The 16,242-nt window shown below is 35.9% G+C and overlaps 1 protein-coding gene across 1 annotated transcript in view; it reads left to right on the top strand.

Moving 5' to 3' along the window:
• ADGRG7 (adhesion G protein-coupled receptor G7) overlaps positions 1–16,242 on the top strand; it is a 974,993-nt gene that overhangs the window by 198,596 nt on the left and 760,155 nt on the right. The window contains exon 2 of the mRNA XM_044071646.1: positions 3,114–3,254. Within this exon, the coding sequence (XP_043927581.1) occupies positions 3,114–3,254 (141 nt within the window). The remainder of the gene's footprint in view (positions 1–3,113; positions 3,255–16,242) is intronic.

Raw genomic sequence — 16,242 nt, 5'->3', positions numbered from 1 at the left:
CCCAGCTGTCTTAGCATTTCTGTTTCATCAATTAATGCTCTGGCTTTATCTTGTAGAGTTATACAGCACTGACAGAAAGTCTAATCTACCTTTTGTTGTACAAATATATTTCCTGTAACAAGTTCCACTAACTTTTCTACAAGTTCTAATATCTTAACAATGCACTCAAAATAGTAAAAGGAAGAAAAAGTTTTGTCCATCAGCATCAGATATTCCAGCTCTCATAGGACATTTAGAGAAAACTTTATAAATTTTCCATGACGGTTTTACTTTGAATAGTTGCAACACTGGAGTGTAAAACATGCATTCACTTATGCTGATTAGTAATACTGTGATGCCAAAGATTTCCATTCTGTTTGTCACCAGACTTGGTTGATCTTTTGTACATTAAACATCTGCTGACTTTCTATGCTGCAGTTTTTGAACTGCTTTATATTTCATCTCTTTTGCCTAATATTTTTCAGTACAGGCAATTCATAATCAATGTCATAAGGTTTGCGCGTACTTTTCTTTTGCTATATTACACAGCAATGAACTTTTTTTTTTTTTTTTAACTCTTAGAGGGTTTACTTTTATAATTAATACCCTTAATTTATTTGTACATCTGTGATCATTATTTGTCCTGTCAGAGGAGTTTACTTTTTAAAAGCAGCACTTAGCTCCCTTTTCCCTGTCAGAGAGTTTTACTTTTGGAATAAGCATTTTTTTCACAGCAGTAAACCCTCTCTTCTCTGTCACAGGGTTTTAGTTTTTAGTTTTTGAAATAGCACGTTACATGGTTTCAGGCAGTACCAGCATAAAGAAAACTGATTTAAAGATGCTGCATGTTTTTGTATTTCTACTAGTAGCATATGTGATCTGTAATATATGTGTGACCTTTTGTCTTTTTTCTTGTAAATGTAAACAGAGACAAAAGGAATGGAAATATATAAATCCATTGTCTGAAATTTAAAATATAACTTATTGCATCTCCTGTGCTAGTATGTCATAGATGAGCATTCCATCTCCCCAAGCTTATATTTTCCGACTCTTGTACAGACCTTAAGAAGGGAGAAATCTCCCAAAGAAAGGAATGACTGCCAAAGCTGAAAGAAACTGAAACATGAGACCAGCAGCAATTCTCTGCAATAAATCAACTGTAGAGATAAAAGTGCACTCTTCCCAATACACATTCTAGTAAGTCATCACAGCCATACACAGTATTCCATTCATACAACTATTTGACTGTAGCATCAGTCGATCATATGTGAGTTCTGAATATTGTGCATTTTGCACTTCATTCATAAGTACAAACATATCAACCAAATGAATGTTTGACATTTTGCACTAAACACATACACACACACACACACACACACACACACACACACACACACACACACACACACAAAGAAAGATTAATAGTTACATTTGTATGTACATTCATTCTTCTGTGATACTTATTTCAACCTATCATTCTATTTGGGACAGTGCCTTTACAACCATGCAAACAAAATGTAGTTATGGATGGAATGCAAGTCCATCACAGGATGCACACTTACTGCACATTAATTTATGAACAATATAAAAGACATGTATTTTACCTAATAGCATGTATATGGGATTAGAAGTAAACTGATTTTATAAGTATATATATATATATATATATATATATATATATATATAGGTAGATAAGCAGATAGATATGGAATAAGTGAGATCTGGAGTGTGATAAGTGAAATATCTGGTAATGTAACATTAAGAAACAATTTTCATGACAACAGGTGAAACTGATGAACTCAAGTTTCCTAATCATATAACATGAAATGTCTCATGCATCACACAAATTAGGCCCCACATGCTCCATTCATCTACTTTTTGGTTTGAGAAATAATTTCCTATTCATTTTGGTTGGATATAGTAATTACATTATTTGCAGTAGTTTCACATGTATTAAGGCTTTGTTTTGCTTCCAAATTTCCTTATAAATAAAATTTATTGTGGCAATTCATTTTACTTGAAATGCCACTTTCTGGTTGGAAATTTGTTTCATTTTATTCTTTGTATTAATTTAAGTTTTTTTTTACATTAAAGTAAGGTCAGATTTGGTTTTCAAAGGTTTAGGTTAGGTGGAGATATCTTTTTTGGGGGGTGGGTGCTTAGTTTTACTACTGTATCGCGTGTGTAGTTTCATTTTTTCACACATTTACTATACAAGGCAGAAGCATATGAGCTAATTGAAAGCAATTATTTCTGTACCACAATTTGGTCTTTACTGGTAAGTATTAATAGCATTACAACAATAAAATAAGACTGAGAGAAATGCAAAATCTGTATGGAGTTAAAGCTCATTACTGGCTAATTAGTATTGCTCTGAAAGGAACACTATACAGGTAGAAGCACCACACACTAGTGTTATCTCACAACCCAGGCAATGGTTTTTCACAGGTACCTACAAACACACACACACACACACACACACACACACACACACACACACAAGCACACATGCACACCCACATGCTCACACACACACGCACACTAACAGCCCTGCTCCTGCCATAGACATGAATGGGTGTACACCGTCAAAAGATCGCATACATTTTTATCTCTTTGCTCCCCAAATAGCACAGTAGAACTTGTCTTTGTATTGCTTTATCATGCTATTCCCATCCTGTTGAAAGGATGTGATGAAACTTACATGGCTAATTTGTATTAGCCTCAATCCCCAGACAGCTGCATTTACATGTGGCTTTTCCCAATGAGATTACTGAAGCACTGTATGTGAGAGTCCTCTTTCCACTATAATGAAACAGAGGTCTTTAAGTCACTTCCCTGTAATGCAGTGAGCATTCTTTCTGGAAACAGGATTGCAGGAAGTGTTATTTCTTCTGAATCCCATGACCAGTCTTAGGTTAGAGATTTTCATTAGTTGCTGGTAATGATGCTTATAAAATGAAGTTAAATGTTTTGGTGATGTGTAGAAGACATGTATAAATAAAAGTCTACAAACTTGGGATTGTACCTTTATATTTCTTTTCAAGCCAAATGTTGGTTAATGACTTTCAGTATGATAAAGATGTGAAAAGCTTACTTAAAATAATGATTTATGTTTCTTTCATTTCATTATTAAGCTGCTGGATCTATACCCTTGCCACACCCAACTACACCATCAACGACAACTCCACCTGCTATCCAGTGTCAGAACAATGGAACTTTCAGAGACGGCATTTGCATTTGCCTTGATGAATGGAAAGGTGACTATTGTGAGATTGGTAAGTATAATGAAGATGTAACTTTTATAGCAAACTAGAAAAACTACCCAGTTTTTATTTTTGGAAAAGACTGCATTTGTCCCATTAAATATTTCAGAAGCAATTGTTTTCTTTCTTACAGGAAATGAAGTTCTTAAGGAAAGTACTAGTATGAATTTTGTTTTATTTCCTATTTACCTTTTGCTGACTAGGTCAGTCCCACTAGGCTAGTGGCCTCTTTTCTGGCGAGATCTGAGATGGTATTCATATTGACTAGGGGAAATTTTACCAGAGCATCAGGGAACTTCCCCTTATTGTGATGAGCACTTGAGGAGTTGTTTGTACATGAGTAAGTGCGCACATCCCGTTCCTAGTGCGGAAACAGCTGGGAGGATGGTAAGCAAGATGGAACAGCAACAGAAGGGATCAGAGTTCCATGCCAGCTCAGAAGCACTATGCAGCATCACAGTAAAAGATTTGGAGGAATCTTTTCAAAGAAATCTGTTTGTTCAAACCAAGATACAGCTGGAAATTAGTGCATGGTTAAAATCCTGCAATCAGGAGGGCTGCCAGATGACTTACTGCAAGAATTGATAACTAAAGTGAGAATGATGTTTCATGAGGGGACATTATGGAAAAATAGATTAAGGAGACAAAGAAGCAATGCTGGAAAGAAGTAGCAGAATGACAAAGAAGACAGATGTAGGGACAGTAGCAGCCACATGAGAAGGAGTGAGAGAAAAAAGAAAAGACAATGTTAAAAGAAAATTTGTGGTAACAATACAAAGCAAAAGGGGACAGGAACTGAATACATATGACGTATGGGACAATGTAATTTTACCTTTGGGAGTAAAAGTTCAAAAAGTAAAAGCATTTATCTTAATTAACAAAGAGACATTTTGTGACATTTTCTTTGAGACTATACAAGGTGTGCAGATGTGAATATGAAAAAAGACAGAATGACAATCCTTGGAATGAACATATAATAAAAGCATATTTTCGAGAGACTAAAAAAAGAGCATATACAATTTCAAATGGAAGTGGAAAAAGGAACTTTAAAAGAACATTTTAAAAAAGTATATGTAAAGAAATAATAGACATTTCAAACGTTTATGAAAATAGGGGCTTATTCACTGGGGCATGGGATTATAATGTTATTCTGAAAGTGGAAATGGATAAAATTGTACATATTCCAGGTGGTATAAATGTTGATGGTAACACTGGTATTGTAAAATACTGGGGACAACCAAATATATGTTGTTTTTGTGGAAAAGAATGACATTTAGTTAATAGCTGTGACAAAAAAATGTTACATGTGTGGTAAAACAGGGCATGAAGCAAAACAATGTGAACTTGAATGTTATAAACATAAAAAAGGGACATTTATGGATGGATTTTAAAGAAAAAGAGAATGATCTAAGTATTATAAATCAGAATAAAAAGAAAGAACAAGAAATGATTGAAGATGAGATAGAAATAGATGGAACTTTAGAAAAAAGGAGATACTGAAAAAAATAATGAAGGAGATAAATTGGAGATAGAATCAGAAGTTAGCAATGAAGAAGATATAAGTTTAGAAAACGGTAAGAGGGAAAATAATTTAATTGGTAGAAGAGTTAAAGATAGAAAACAATTAAAGCCATTAATATAAAGGAAAAGAAGAAAGGAAATGGATAAAACATTTCTTATAAAATAGAATAAGATGGTATTGCCTAAGTTAAGAAACAAGGAAAGAAATAATTTAAGATTTCTTTATGTGAATGTTAATAGTATGAAAAATATTACTAGAAGGATAACTGTTTTAGAATGGTGGAACAAATATGATGCTGATATAATTATTTTGGAGGACATAATTTTGATACAAGAAGAAAGGCTATAGACACAAAAAATATGGGATAGGAAAATAATATGGAGCATAGAGAATGAACAGGTTTTGTGTGCTGGGCAGCGCCAGTTTGCTAGGATATAACTATTCTTGGCTCCACAAAGTCTACTCTTCAATTTTTCCCTTGGAACTAGACAAACATTCAACTTAAGCACTCAAATCATTCACTTTTCATACCGGCACTTGCTCAAAACTCATAGCAAGCACTAATAAACCTTAGCACTAGACCCCCCCCTATACTGTAGAGAAGGACAAGGCTCTCTATTCAACCTTACCAGCCAATCAATAAAACAGTTCACTGTCCCTATCCAGGCATGTCCAAAGGGCAGTTTCAGGTGTACTCTCCGGTCCAACTGGTGAATCTGGGCATTTTGAGGCAATGTTACAATTGCCTCATGTACACAGACAACCCTCTCCTCCTTCCATCAAACACTAATACATGCGAGAGATGCAATTATACAGCCAAACTGGAGGCCAAGCTCTCTCAACCCAAGACTGGACCAGGCAGTCAAGAGGAGAAGGGAATTACATGCATCACACCACCAGTCTTACATAGACCTATGAAACCAGCACTGGCAAACAACACACATAAATATATGAAAACATACTTGGAGGCTCTCAATAAAAATCTGCAGAAGCAACAGAGACCTCCAAAGCAGGCATCCAAGCAACCTCCACCCCCCAACACAAACCATGAAACACATACTTCACAAAACCAGTGTGCCACACAATCCCAGCCCTTAAGGCAAAATAACATACCCAACACACTAGTAATAGGTGACTCTATAGTCAGGCACACTGACGTCCCACTCACTAGGCTGAACAAGAAGAAGGTTACTGTTAGCTGCCTGTCGGGTGCCAGGATCCGCCACATAACACAAGCACTCAGGTCACTCCAGAACAAGTACAAATATGACTCTGTCATTGTCCATGATGGTGTGAATGACCTGAGCTGTACCTCCCTGGACTACATGAAAAGAGACATGGAGGAGCTCTCTGATCACGTAACCAAGGCCGGTATGATCCTGAACCTGAGTAGCATCCTGCCCTCACCAAGAATACCACGGTATAGAGAAAATAATTATCAATTTCAACAATTGGCTAAGCTTTTGGTGTCATTCAAAGGGGATCCAGTGTCTGTCAGCCTGGGATGACATGCTCGACAAACCACACTGCTTTGCTAGAGACAGCTTGCACCTGTCACCCTTAGGCTTTTGAATTCTGGCCAAGGCTCTTGCCACCCCCATAGTGCCTTTTTTAGGCAAGGGTCAAAAGACAAACCCACTGCCGTAACTAGCACAAGTAACAAAAAACTGAGGGTAATGCTACTCAATGCCAGAAGTCTAAACCTCAAAATGCACGCACTCGAGGCACTTCTCAGTATGGAGAAAATCAATATATGTGCAGTAACAGAAACCTGGTTTAAGGCTCCAGAGAGCACCCCAGCATTTCCAGGCTACAACTCATACCATACATTTTGGCCACAAAACCTGGACCGAAATACAAAAGGCAGGGGGGGAGTATCCAAATTCATCAAGCATACCCACACCTCCAAAAGCAAAACTGCTATTCAAATTATAGCTTGCTACAGATCACCCACCATGTCCCAGGACTCCCACTCCGCATTCCTGGAAACCAAAAACCCTGATATTGGGTGATTTCAATTACCCAAACATTAACTGGGAGAACTACTCAAGTACAAACTCCCTTGCCAACATTTCCTAGAATTTGTAAACTCAAATGCCCTGGATCAACTGGTCAACACCCCCCCAGAGGTGACAACATATTGGACCTGGTCATCACCAACATGGGTGACCAGTGTTCCACACCGGAGGTCAACCCCTCGCTGGTTAGATCTGACCATAAACTAATCACTCTGGATATCCACATTCCACCACCACCCCCGGTTAAAGAAACCACTGTGAAAAACTTTTCAAAAGCAAACTTCACGTTACTTAAGACCGAGGTGGGAATTTTCAAAGCCTATGCTAAAGGATAACGCTGTCCAAGCTGCAAAATCCCTTACTAATGCACTCCCTGGGCACCTACAAGAATGCATGGATCATGCTATCCCAAACAAAAACAAAACTCACTCCTCCAAGAAAAGAAAACCAGTCTAGTGGACCCCTGCCATAAACAAGCTATACAATAGAAGGAGGAAACTAGTACAGAAAAGAGTAAGATCCCAAGAAGGGAAGACATCCCTGATCAGTATCAGCAAGAAACTACATTCCCTCATAAAGTCATCCAAGGCTAGGTTCAAAAGAAAAATTGCCATGAACTCCAAAGATAACCACAAGGCATTCTTTAGCTATGCCAAGAATCTAAGTGGCAATTCTCAGATCTTCTCGGAGTTAGTGCAGAATGGCACAAAATACATTGAACCAACCGATATAGCCAACATCTGGGCAGACAGGTTCAGTGCAAACTTCACCCCCCTCTCATCCCCAAAAGGGCCCATAACTATACCAGAAGAATGTAGTGCCCCTGAAATCACAGACACTCAGGTTAAAACAGCCCTCTCCAAAGCCAAAAACACAGCATCAATGGGACCGGATGGTGTCCCAGGCTGTGTTCTACACATCTCAAAGATGAACTAACCCCTCACCTAAACACACTGTTCAAACTCAGCCTCTCCACAGGCTACATGCCCACAGAGTGGCGCACAGCAATGGTTATTCCACTCCACAAAGGTTGAGCCACAACAGACCCCGGGAACCATTGCCCTATAAGCCTGACTAGCTTGATCTGCAAAGCTATGGAGTGCATCATCATGGATCTCATTAACAGTGACATTGGAAACCTGAGAGTAGAAAAAACTGCCAGGAACCACCATGAATAAGTAAAACGATTTTATTGAACGAGCGCTTTCACGCACACACAGGTGCGCTTCATCAGGTTACAAAATCACATAAAACCATTGCAGTTTATATACAAAAAACCATATCAATTAAGTAATTAATCAATCAATCAATAGCTATCTAATTAGAACAATAGTCAATCCACATTTAAGAAGGCAGGTATGACATTCTGCTTAGTATAGACTCCATATATATAACTTTTATGTCTATACTAAGACACATAAATCCAATCATCCAAGCATGTTCACAAAATCACGCCAGTAACATTTCTATCCTATAACTCCAAGGACTATCGTATAGCTAATGAACCAAAATGTTTTTTTTAAAAATGTTTTTAAAAACCGCTTAGGCATTCCACTCATTATTAAAAGATCAAAGACACAAGATGCCTCATATTGCTTCCGGTGACGAATCTAAATCCGGATCTGCTAAAACATTTTAGCAACGAAGCAAGTATGTAACATACGAATTATTTCTTTGTGTATTAGCCCCGTTGTAAACCTTTTTATTTAGCCAAGGCTTACATTAGCCAGGCATAAAGGTACTATTTAGCAGAAACATTAACCATTATAATGAAGCATTACTACTACTTGCATCCTAACTGTCCTTCTTTAAATCACATACATTGTAATTGATCAAAAATTATATTAGCCAAAATATACACGTTCCGATTTGTAAAACAAAACTTTAAAACCATTTACCTGCCATGTGAGCATAGATATTTTTTTAAGATATCTAAAAGATATCCAAAAATATATATAACATATATAAAACTCTAGCCCAATATCAACAACCTAATGTTGATCCTTATGCATAAAAGCATGTAGGCATTTTTATTTTTATTGAAAGAGCCATCACAATGCATCACATTAAGAACATGATCACAAGAGCATACCCATTCATATTTATATTTACATATATATATACAATTCATGATTCTCATACTACTTATACCAGATGATGTTACTTAAACTGTTTTAGGCACAATGTTTCAGCTTTGGTAATCATTTCACTGCCACAATGATATCATAAGTGTTAATGGATTGTCAATAATATTAAATAAACTAGAACCAACATTAATTTAAATTGAATGTCTCATAAAATTGGCAAGCTTACCAATCATATCGTGAACAATGAGTATCAAAAATTCAGAAAGTTTATTCAAAAAGTATACATATGGGGTGACCCATAGAACATAATCATTATTAAGACACCAGAATTACTTATTAGACATTCCAATATCATAAGCCCGGGTAAAAAATGTCCAGTATATTATGGACATTTCATAGCAGCCTATATGGGAGGTATAGGATGTGAATAAGGATGGAGACCAAGACCATTTAAGTGATGTGACAATAGCTCAAGAAGCTATGGAGTGCATCATCATGGATCTCATTAACAGTGACATTGGAAACCTCCAAACACTGGACCCTACCCAGTTCGGCTTTGTTAAGGGCAGATCATACCTACTAAACCTGGTGGACTTCTTTGAGACAGTTTCCAAGACTGTAGATGAGGGAAAGGTGCTCCACGCAGCCTACCTAGACCTTGCAAAGGCCTTCAACACCATTCCCCACTCAGGTATTATAGACAAGCTCACCAGCCTGAACATAAATCCCTACATCATGAGATGGGTTGCCAACTGGCTCATGGACAAAACCCATATGGTAAGAGTTGCAGGAGCTAGGTCTGACTCTAAACCGGTTACAAGTGGCGTTCCCCAGGGCTCAGTTCTAGGACCCCTCCTGTTCGGCATATACTTTTCAGAGGTACAGGCAAGCACACGAGGACTGTGGCTGACCAAGTTCACAGATGACTGCAAACTAGGGGCTATAATTGACTCTCCGGCTGACATAGCCATCCTCTAAAAGTGTCTCACTGAGACAGATACCTGGTGTCAAAACCATGGCCTCAAGCTAAATGCCAAAAAGTGCATAGTCATCCCCTTTGGAAAAAACAAAGTACCCACAAACTACCACATAGGTGGTAGCCCCCTAAATATGGAAGACGTAATAAGGGATCTGGGACCCAAGTAGATAGTAACCTCTCCTTTGATAATCACATTGCCAAACTGGTTAGAAAATCCTTCTATGTGGCCCACCTAATCACAAAAGAGTTTGCATCCAGATTGAAAGAGGTCATTGGGCCCTTCTATGCATCACTCATCAGACCCATCATAGAGTACAATGCCCCATTTGGGATGTACCTTACAAGACACCTGCAACAACTGGAAAGACCACAGAAGTACCTCACCAAGAATATCACTGGCCTCAAGCAGATGCCCTATGCAGCTCAACTGAAGAAACTCCAGCTGTACTCGGTTGCATACCGCCTACTCAGAGGTGATCTCTGCCTGACATACAAGGCCATGTCCAACCCATAATTGATGGATATGCTCCACCTAAAGAAAACCATATCCCCTCGAGCCACATGCTCCAGGGATCTAAACCTCACCACAACAATAAATAGGACATGCTGGAGGGATAGATTCCTGTCCCAGTGACTTCCCATGCTCTGGAACAAGATTCCAATCTACATTAGGCAGAGCTCCTTACTAACCCTCTTCAAGAGAATCCTTGACGAGTGGATGGGAAACAGAAAGTTTACCCCAGGGATCACTTCAATGGCTCTGCTGGACAGAGGCACATGGAACTAATCTAAGGGGGCAGTGAAAGCCAACACATTCCAGCTAGGCTTATAAATGGCTTCGGACAGATAGCCTAGTACTTACCTATGAACAGTGTTCAGGAATACCAGTTATATGTAGAAAAGTAGTGAAAATACTGGAAGATATATTAGTTAAAAAATGGGAAGAATGACAATTATAGATGTAAGATGACAAGAAAAAGTGTATAGAATTATTGCTGTATATGCAAACATGACTAGTAAAGAAAGGGAGAATCTGTTTCAGAAAATATTGGATTAATGGTTTATAAACATGGACATAATAATGAAAAGAGATTTCAATTGTGACTTAAGGGGAAATAAAAGGTGAAGAGGAAAAGATATAAAAAAGATGAGGGAGGTAGTAAATATGGAAAATCAGTTACATGGAGTAAAAACATGTATTTACAGGAGACATACTTTGAAATTTGAAATAGATTATTTTTGGTATCAAAAGGAATATGTATAATGGAAGACGAAACTGTTGCAACAGGTCTCTTGGATCATTTGGCAATATGGTTGGAAATATATAACAATAAAGAGTATATAATGATAAGAAAAGATACAAAAAGAATAAATGAAAAGGAATGGAATGAAAAAGGAAAGAAAGACATTAAGCAGTTATGGAAGGATCATTTTACTATGAAAGCATTTTATGTTAATTGGTCAGAATGGTGGATTGCTTTTAAAAGAAAATAGAAAGATGGTTATCTAGTCTGGGAAAATAAAAAAGATAAAAAGCAGGAATATGCCAAAATATACAAAGATATGATGAATAACGTAAAAATAATAAAATAGACTATTATAATAAGAAAATATAAATTTATAGAAAAAGTATGAGAAAATTAGAGAACTATTGTATAAACAAATGCATTTTTAACAAGAGGGAAAAGAGGAGGTTTCACCTTATGTAAGCAAGATAGTGAAGGAGGATAGTAACATAATGACAAAAATAAAAGATAATGAAAGTAATAAAAAGAAAAAGCAACAAATTATGGAATTTTTTGTAAGTTATGTGGAAGAAATGTTTAGTAAAAAACAGACATAGTATAAAAATAGAAAGTTAAAAACAATTCTGAACAAAATAATAAAGAATTTTGAAAAGAGATCACATTATATGAATAAGTAAAAACATTTAAATATTGAATCAGCATCAGGGCCAATGGTATTGGGACTGAGATGTATATAAATCTGGAAAGATGGCAGAAAAACTATTTAATATGTGTATTCAATGAATGGTTAAATGAAGCATTAACCTATAAGGAATTGTCTAGCAAAATATTAAAGTTTATATGGTAAAAGGAAGAAAAAGAAGATAAAAAACTGGAAACCAGTAGTTTTAAATAATACAGACTACAAGATAAATATGAAAATAATATAAAAGAGATTTGAGAATAATATGCAATACATAATTGTGTAAATTGTGTATGGTATAAAAGGAAAAGGATGTCAAGAATTATTAATTATAGTAAGAAAAATCATAGATGGTATAAATAGAAAGAAAGAAGATGTAGAAGCTATGGTAGATAATATTAATAAACCATTTGATTCAATTCAGCATGATATAATGTGGAAAATAATGGATATATGAATAATGAATAAATAGAGAATTGTCAACAAAAGATAATAATGTGAAAAATAAAGATCAATGAAGCAGAAGAAAATATGAAAACATGGTATGATAATATTATGCAGAAGTATTATTGTATTAATCCATGGAAAATGTTCCAGATGTAAAGATTATAGCAATTAAAGAAAAAACAACTGGTATACATGTAATCTTGAATGACAAGAATTTTTGTGGTGATTGGGAATAAAGAAACCACTCAATAAGGCAAATATGCCTTGTAAAAAGAAAAATTAAAGAATATGCTTGTATTGTAGAGAAAAAGAAACAACAGAACATGTTTTTTTTTAAAAGGAGAGAGAGTTAAAAAGCTGTAGAATAAATTATACGTAAATTTTTTTTTGAAATTATCAAAAATTATGAAGATATAAATACGGACATGATTGAATATGGATATTATGAAAACTTAAACAAAAATTCGAAACAGATTTAGATAAGAAAGTATTTTTATGTAGTTTGTGTAATATGTAATGAAAGAATTAATGAAATCACTTTTAATGGAAAATGGTTTATTTCACTAATTTTAAAGAAAATTAGATTATGGTAATGGGAAAACAAATGGGTCAATATAAAAATATAGAAATAGCAAGTTTTGATGTAGAAAATTTGAAAATGCAAATGATTTAAAATTATCGTATAAATTTGTAGATATGTATGTATGTGTATATACACATATTTATATATATGGGTGTACATTTGTGTGTCTGTGTGTATATATATATATATATATATATATATATATATATATATATATATATATATATACACACACACACACACACACACACACACACACATATATATATATATATATATATATATATATATATATATATATATATATATATATATGTGTGTGTGTGTGTGTGTGTGTGTGTGTGTGTATAAATAAAGGACCCCTACTCTTTTCAATAGATGCTGTGGGATATTCTACATCGACCTGAGCTACCACCAGCTCAAGTAGGTGGGACCTCTGTTTATCATCTTATTTGAAGGATAGCACCCTCTGGAGTGCAGTTAGGGTGCAGTTCCCCTCTCCCTTTGCTGATCTGCAGTGACAGCAATTTGAAAATTAATCCAGTCACCTAGATAAAACTATGTAAAACATTCTTCCTATAAAATTATCTTGTACTTCTCTTGGATGCTCTTGAGTTGTTACATCCATTTTTATTATATATTGTGTCCCTTAAATTAGTCCAAGAAAATGTCTTATTGGCAGAGAGTGTGCAATTAATCAAATACATTGTATTTTATAAACTGGATGAGCTGTCAGATGTTTATTTTATTTTATTTTGCTTTTGTTTACTGGGTTTGTCTTACTGAGTTTAGTCAAAAAATCCCTCTCCAGAGTAGGCCTAGGAAAAAAGCTCCAACATATTACATTTTTATACATACATTCAATGATGTATATGAACAGACATTAAATAATATACATTAACAGCAACACATACATTTGCTAATTAGATTACATTCATATTAAATTACAGGCAACTATTACAGTATAAAAAAACTATGCATTAGTAGATGTTGAAAATTGAACACGTGTAGAGGTGTATTAGTGGGTTTGTCTGATGGGTAATAGATCATGTGACTATTGCTTAGAAATTCAAAGAAAACGAGTTGGGTAAAGAGCTAGGTAAGGGCAGAAAATGTTGATATTGCAGTTAAGAGGTGGGTTTAAGGCAGGTTCAGAAACAATTACATATATGGCTATAATAAGTTTTATACCAGAAGTATAGAGGTGGGGATGAGAAGTGTCACAAACAAACATATATAACTGGGATATGCTATTAAAACTGGATGGAAGGAGAAATATTGAAGGGGTTATTTGATTGAGTAGGTACCGCAAGAGGTTGTTTAGTTGCGTGGTTGGTTAATGACTGTACTTTCTGTATAGTGTGGGTATTGAATTGGTTGTCTATGGTATCATTTTGCTTTTGTGTGTTTGGTGTTGGTTGTATAGTTTGTTCTAGATTTAACAATTTATTGACTGGAGCCCAGAACAGTTTTGGATTATTAGTATGTATGCTTCGAGTAACTGAATAGTAGGTTTACTTATCTTTGGTGACACCTGGTTTTCCTAGAACAGTAGGTACTGCTTTATTTTTTGTTGACACCTTTCATGCTTTGTCTCCTTGTTTCATGAGTTGTTTAGTTGCTAAGGATAGCCATGCAGCAGGGTTGTTTTTGACTCATTGTATTGTGAGGGAGGTTAGTATTTTTGTTAAACACAGAGACAGCATCATCCATTTGTAGAGTCTTTTGTAACTCCTATTTAAGGAGATGTAGCATATTAATAAGAGTGTCTTCATGAGAAGTAGTATGTTTTGTTATCAGGCTGCAATAATGTGCTGTGGGGTTGTTGCTTTGGTACAGTATGGTGTAGATTGGTAAGTGTCTGAGAGAGTTCCATGGAGTGATATTATATTTGGAGAGACTATTAGTATCCAACTGTGAGTCAATTATTTGGCTGAGGGTTTGTTATATGTAGCTGCTGTGGTTATAAGTTGGATAAACTTGTAAAGGCATATATTACTGGTTGAATTTTCAGACTGTATGGTTTGCCAGTCTATATTAACATCACCCAATATTATGGTTTCATAACTGATTTTTGAAGAAGCCCAGCAGAGAATATCTTCCAGTGTTTTAGCATTGTTACCTGGAGTATGTATATGCCCATGATTGTGACTGTCTTGTGAGTGTTCAGTTTTAATGTGGTCAGTAGTATTTCTCAGTTAGAAAAAGTTGGCTGGATGTAGGAGAAATGAAAGATATCTAGTGTGTTTTTATAGAAAATAGCAACACCACTAGCTTTCTTTGATGGCTCTGTCTTATCTGATAATGTTATAGCCTGGTGAGGCAATTTCTTCATTTTTTTTTTTTATTATTTCCGGGTGGAGCCAGGTTTCTGTGGCAACTAAAATGTCTGGAGTGTATAGTTCTACCCATGCATGCACTTCAGGAATAGTGTTTAAAATATCTAGGGACAGAGTATATCCTCAGTAAAAGTCTGATTCATAATGAAGCATTTCTTTTAAACAGCATGATAGGCATAAATCATCTGCAGGAGTATCCACTTCTTAAATTTTACCTTTAATACAGGAACATTTTATTAAACAGTCCCATTTACTGTTCAGGTATAATAACTTTACTTTCTCTACCTGAACAGATTTGTAGGTTCATAAGATTTCAAGCTTTCTACAATTTTGAGTTAAGTATTCCACCTCAGAACTTGCAGATGTTGACTTACCCCTGAGTTTACCTTCACTTTCCTGCTGCTACTTCATTAATTCTATTTTCCGTGCAGGAAACTGCTTGTTCATCTTACTCTACAGTTTTAACGCAAAGTATCACCAGTGCCCTTAGGACTAGGTTCATAGCTGGCCTTAAGCATAGGCCAACTAGGCAGCCACCTAGGGTGCCACTTTAGTAGGGGCACTTTTCCAGTATTTATTTGGTGTAGGTAGACCAGGATGGGGGCACTGGGTGGTGTGGTGGGGGGGTGCCGTGGTGCCCTTTTGCCTAGGGCACCAGTTGACCTAGGGCTGCTCCTGTCTAGGTTTACAAGTTTTCTCATTCAAAATGATCCACTGTTTATTTCAAATTATTTTTCTTATATTGACCATCTTTTATGTACAAATGCTAACCATCTTCCCTAAGGACTTCTCCTTTGCAATTGATTTTAATCTTCAACTTTAGTACCTCTTCCTTCTCCACTGACATGTCAATTATACATGAAAACCTGCCTCTAAATACTTTCCTCTTTTCTAGTACCGCAAATTCCTCCATGCTACTTCTTTTTTATATATCTTTGCCATTCTACTGTAAACTGCCTTGCTGTACCTTCTACTAATAAATCACTTATGTATACATTGTTAACCAGATAAGGGAACTTGTCCAGGGCCCTTTTCAGCAAAGACCAAGGCCACAGTGGCAAAGGCAGTAACAAATAAGAAATGCACTTGAAAATTA

Source organism: Protopterus annectens, chromosome 5.part0 (assembly GCF_019279795.1).
Source record: "Protopterus annectens isolate FY-2018-M chromosome 5.part0, PAN1.0, whole genome shotgun sequence".
Classification (NCBI taxonomy): Eukaryota; Metazoa; Chordata; order Ceratodontiformes; family Protopteridae; genus Protopterus; species Protopterus annectens.
The sequence above is the reverse complement of the archived record's forward strand: the minus strand, read 5'-3'. Positions and strand labels throughout refer to the sequence as shown.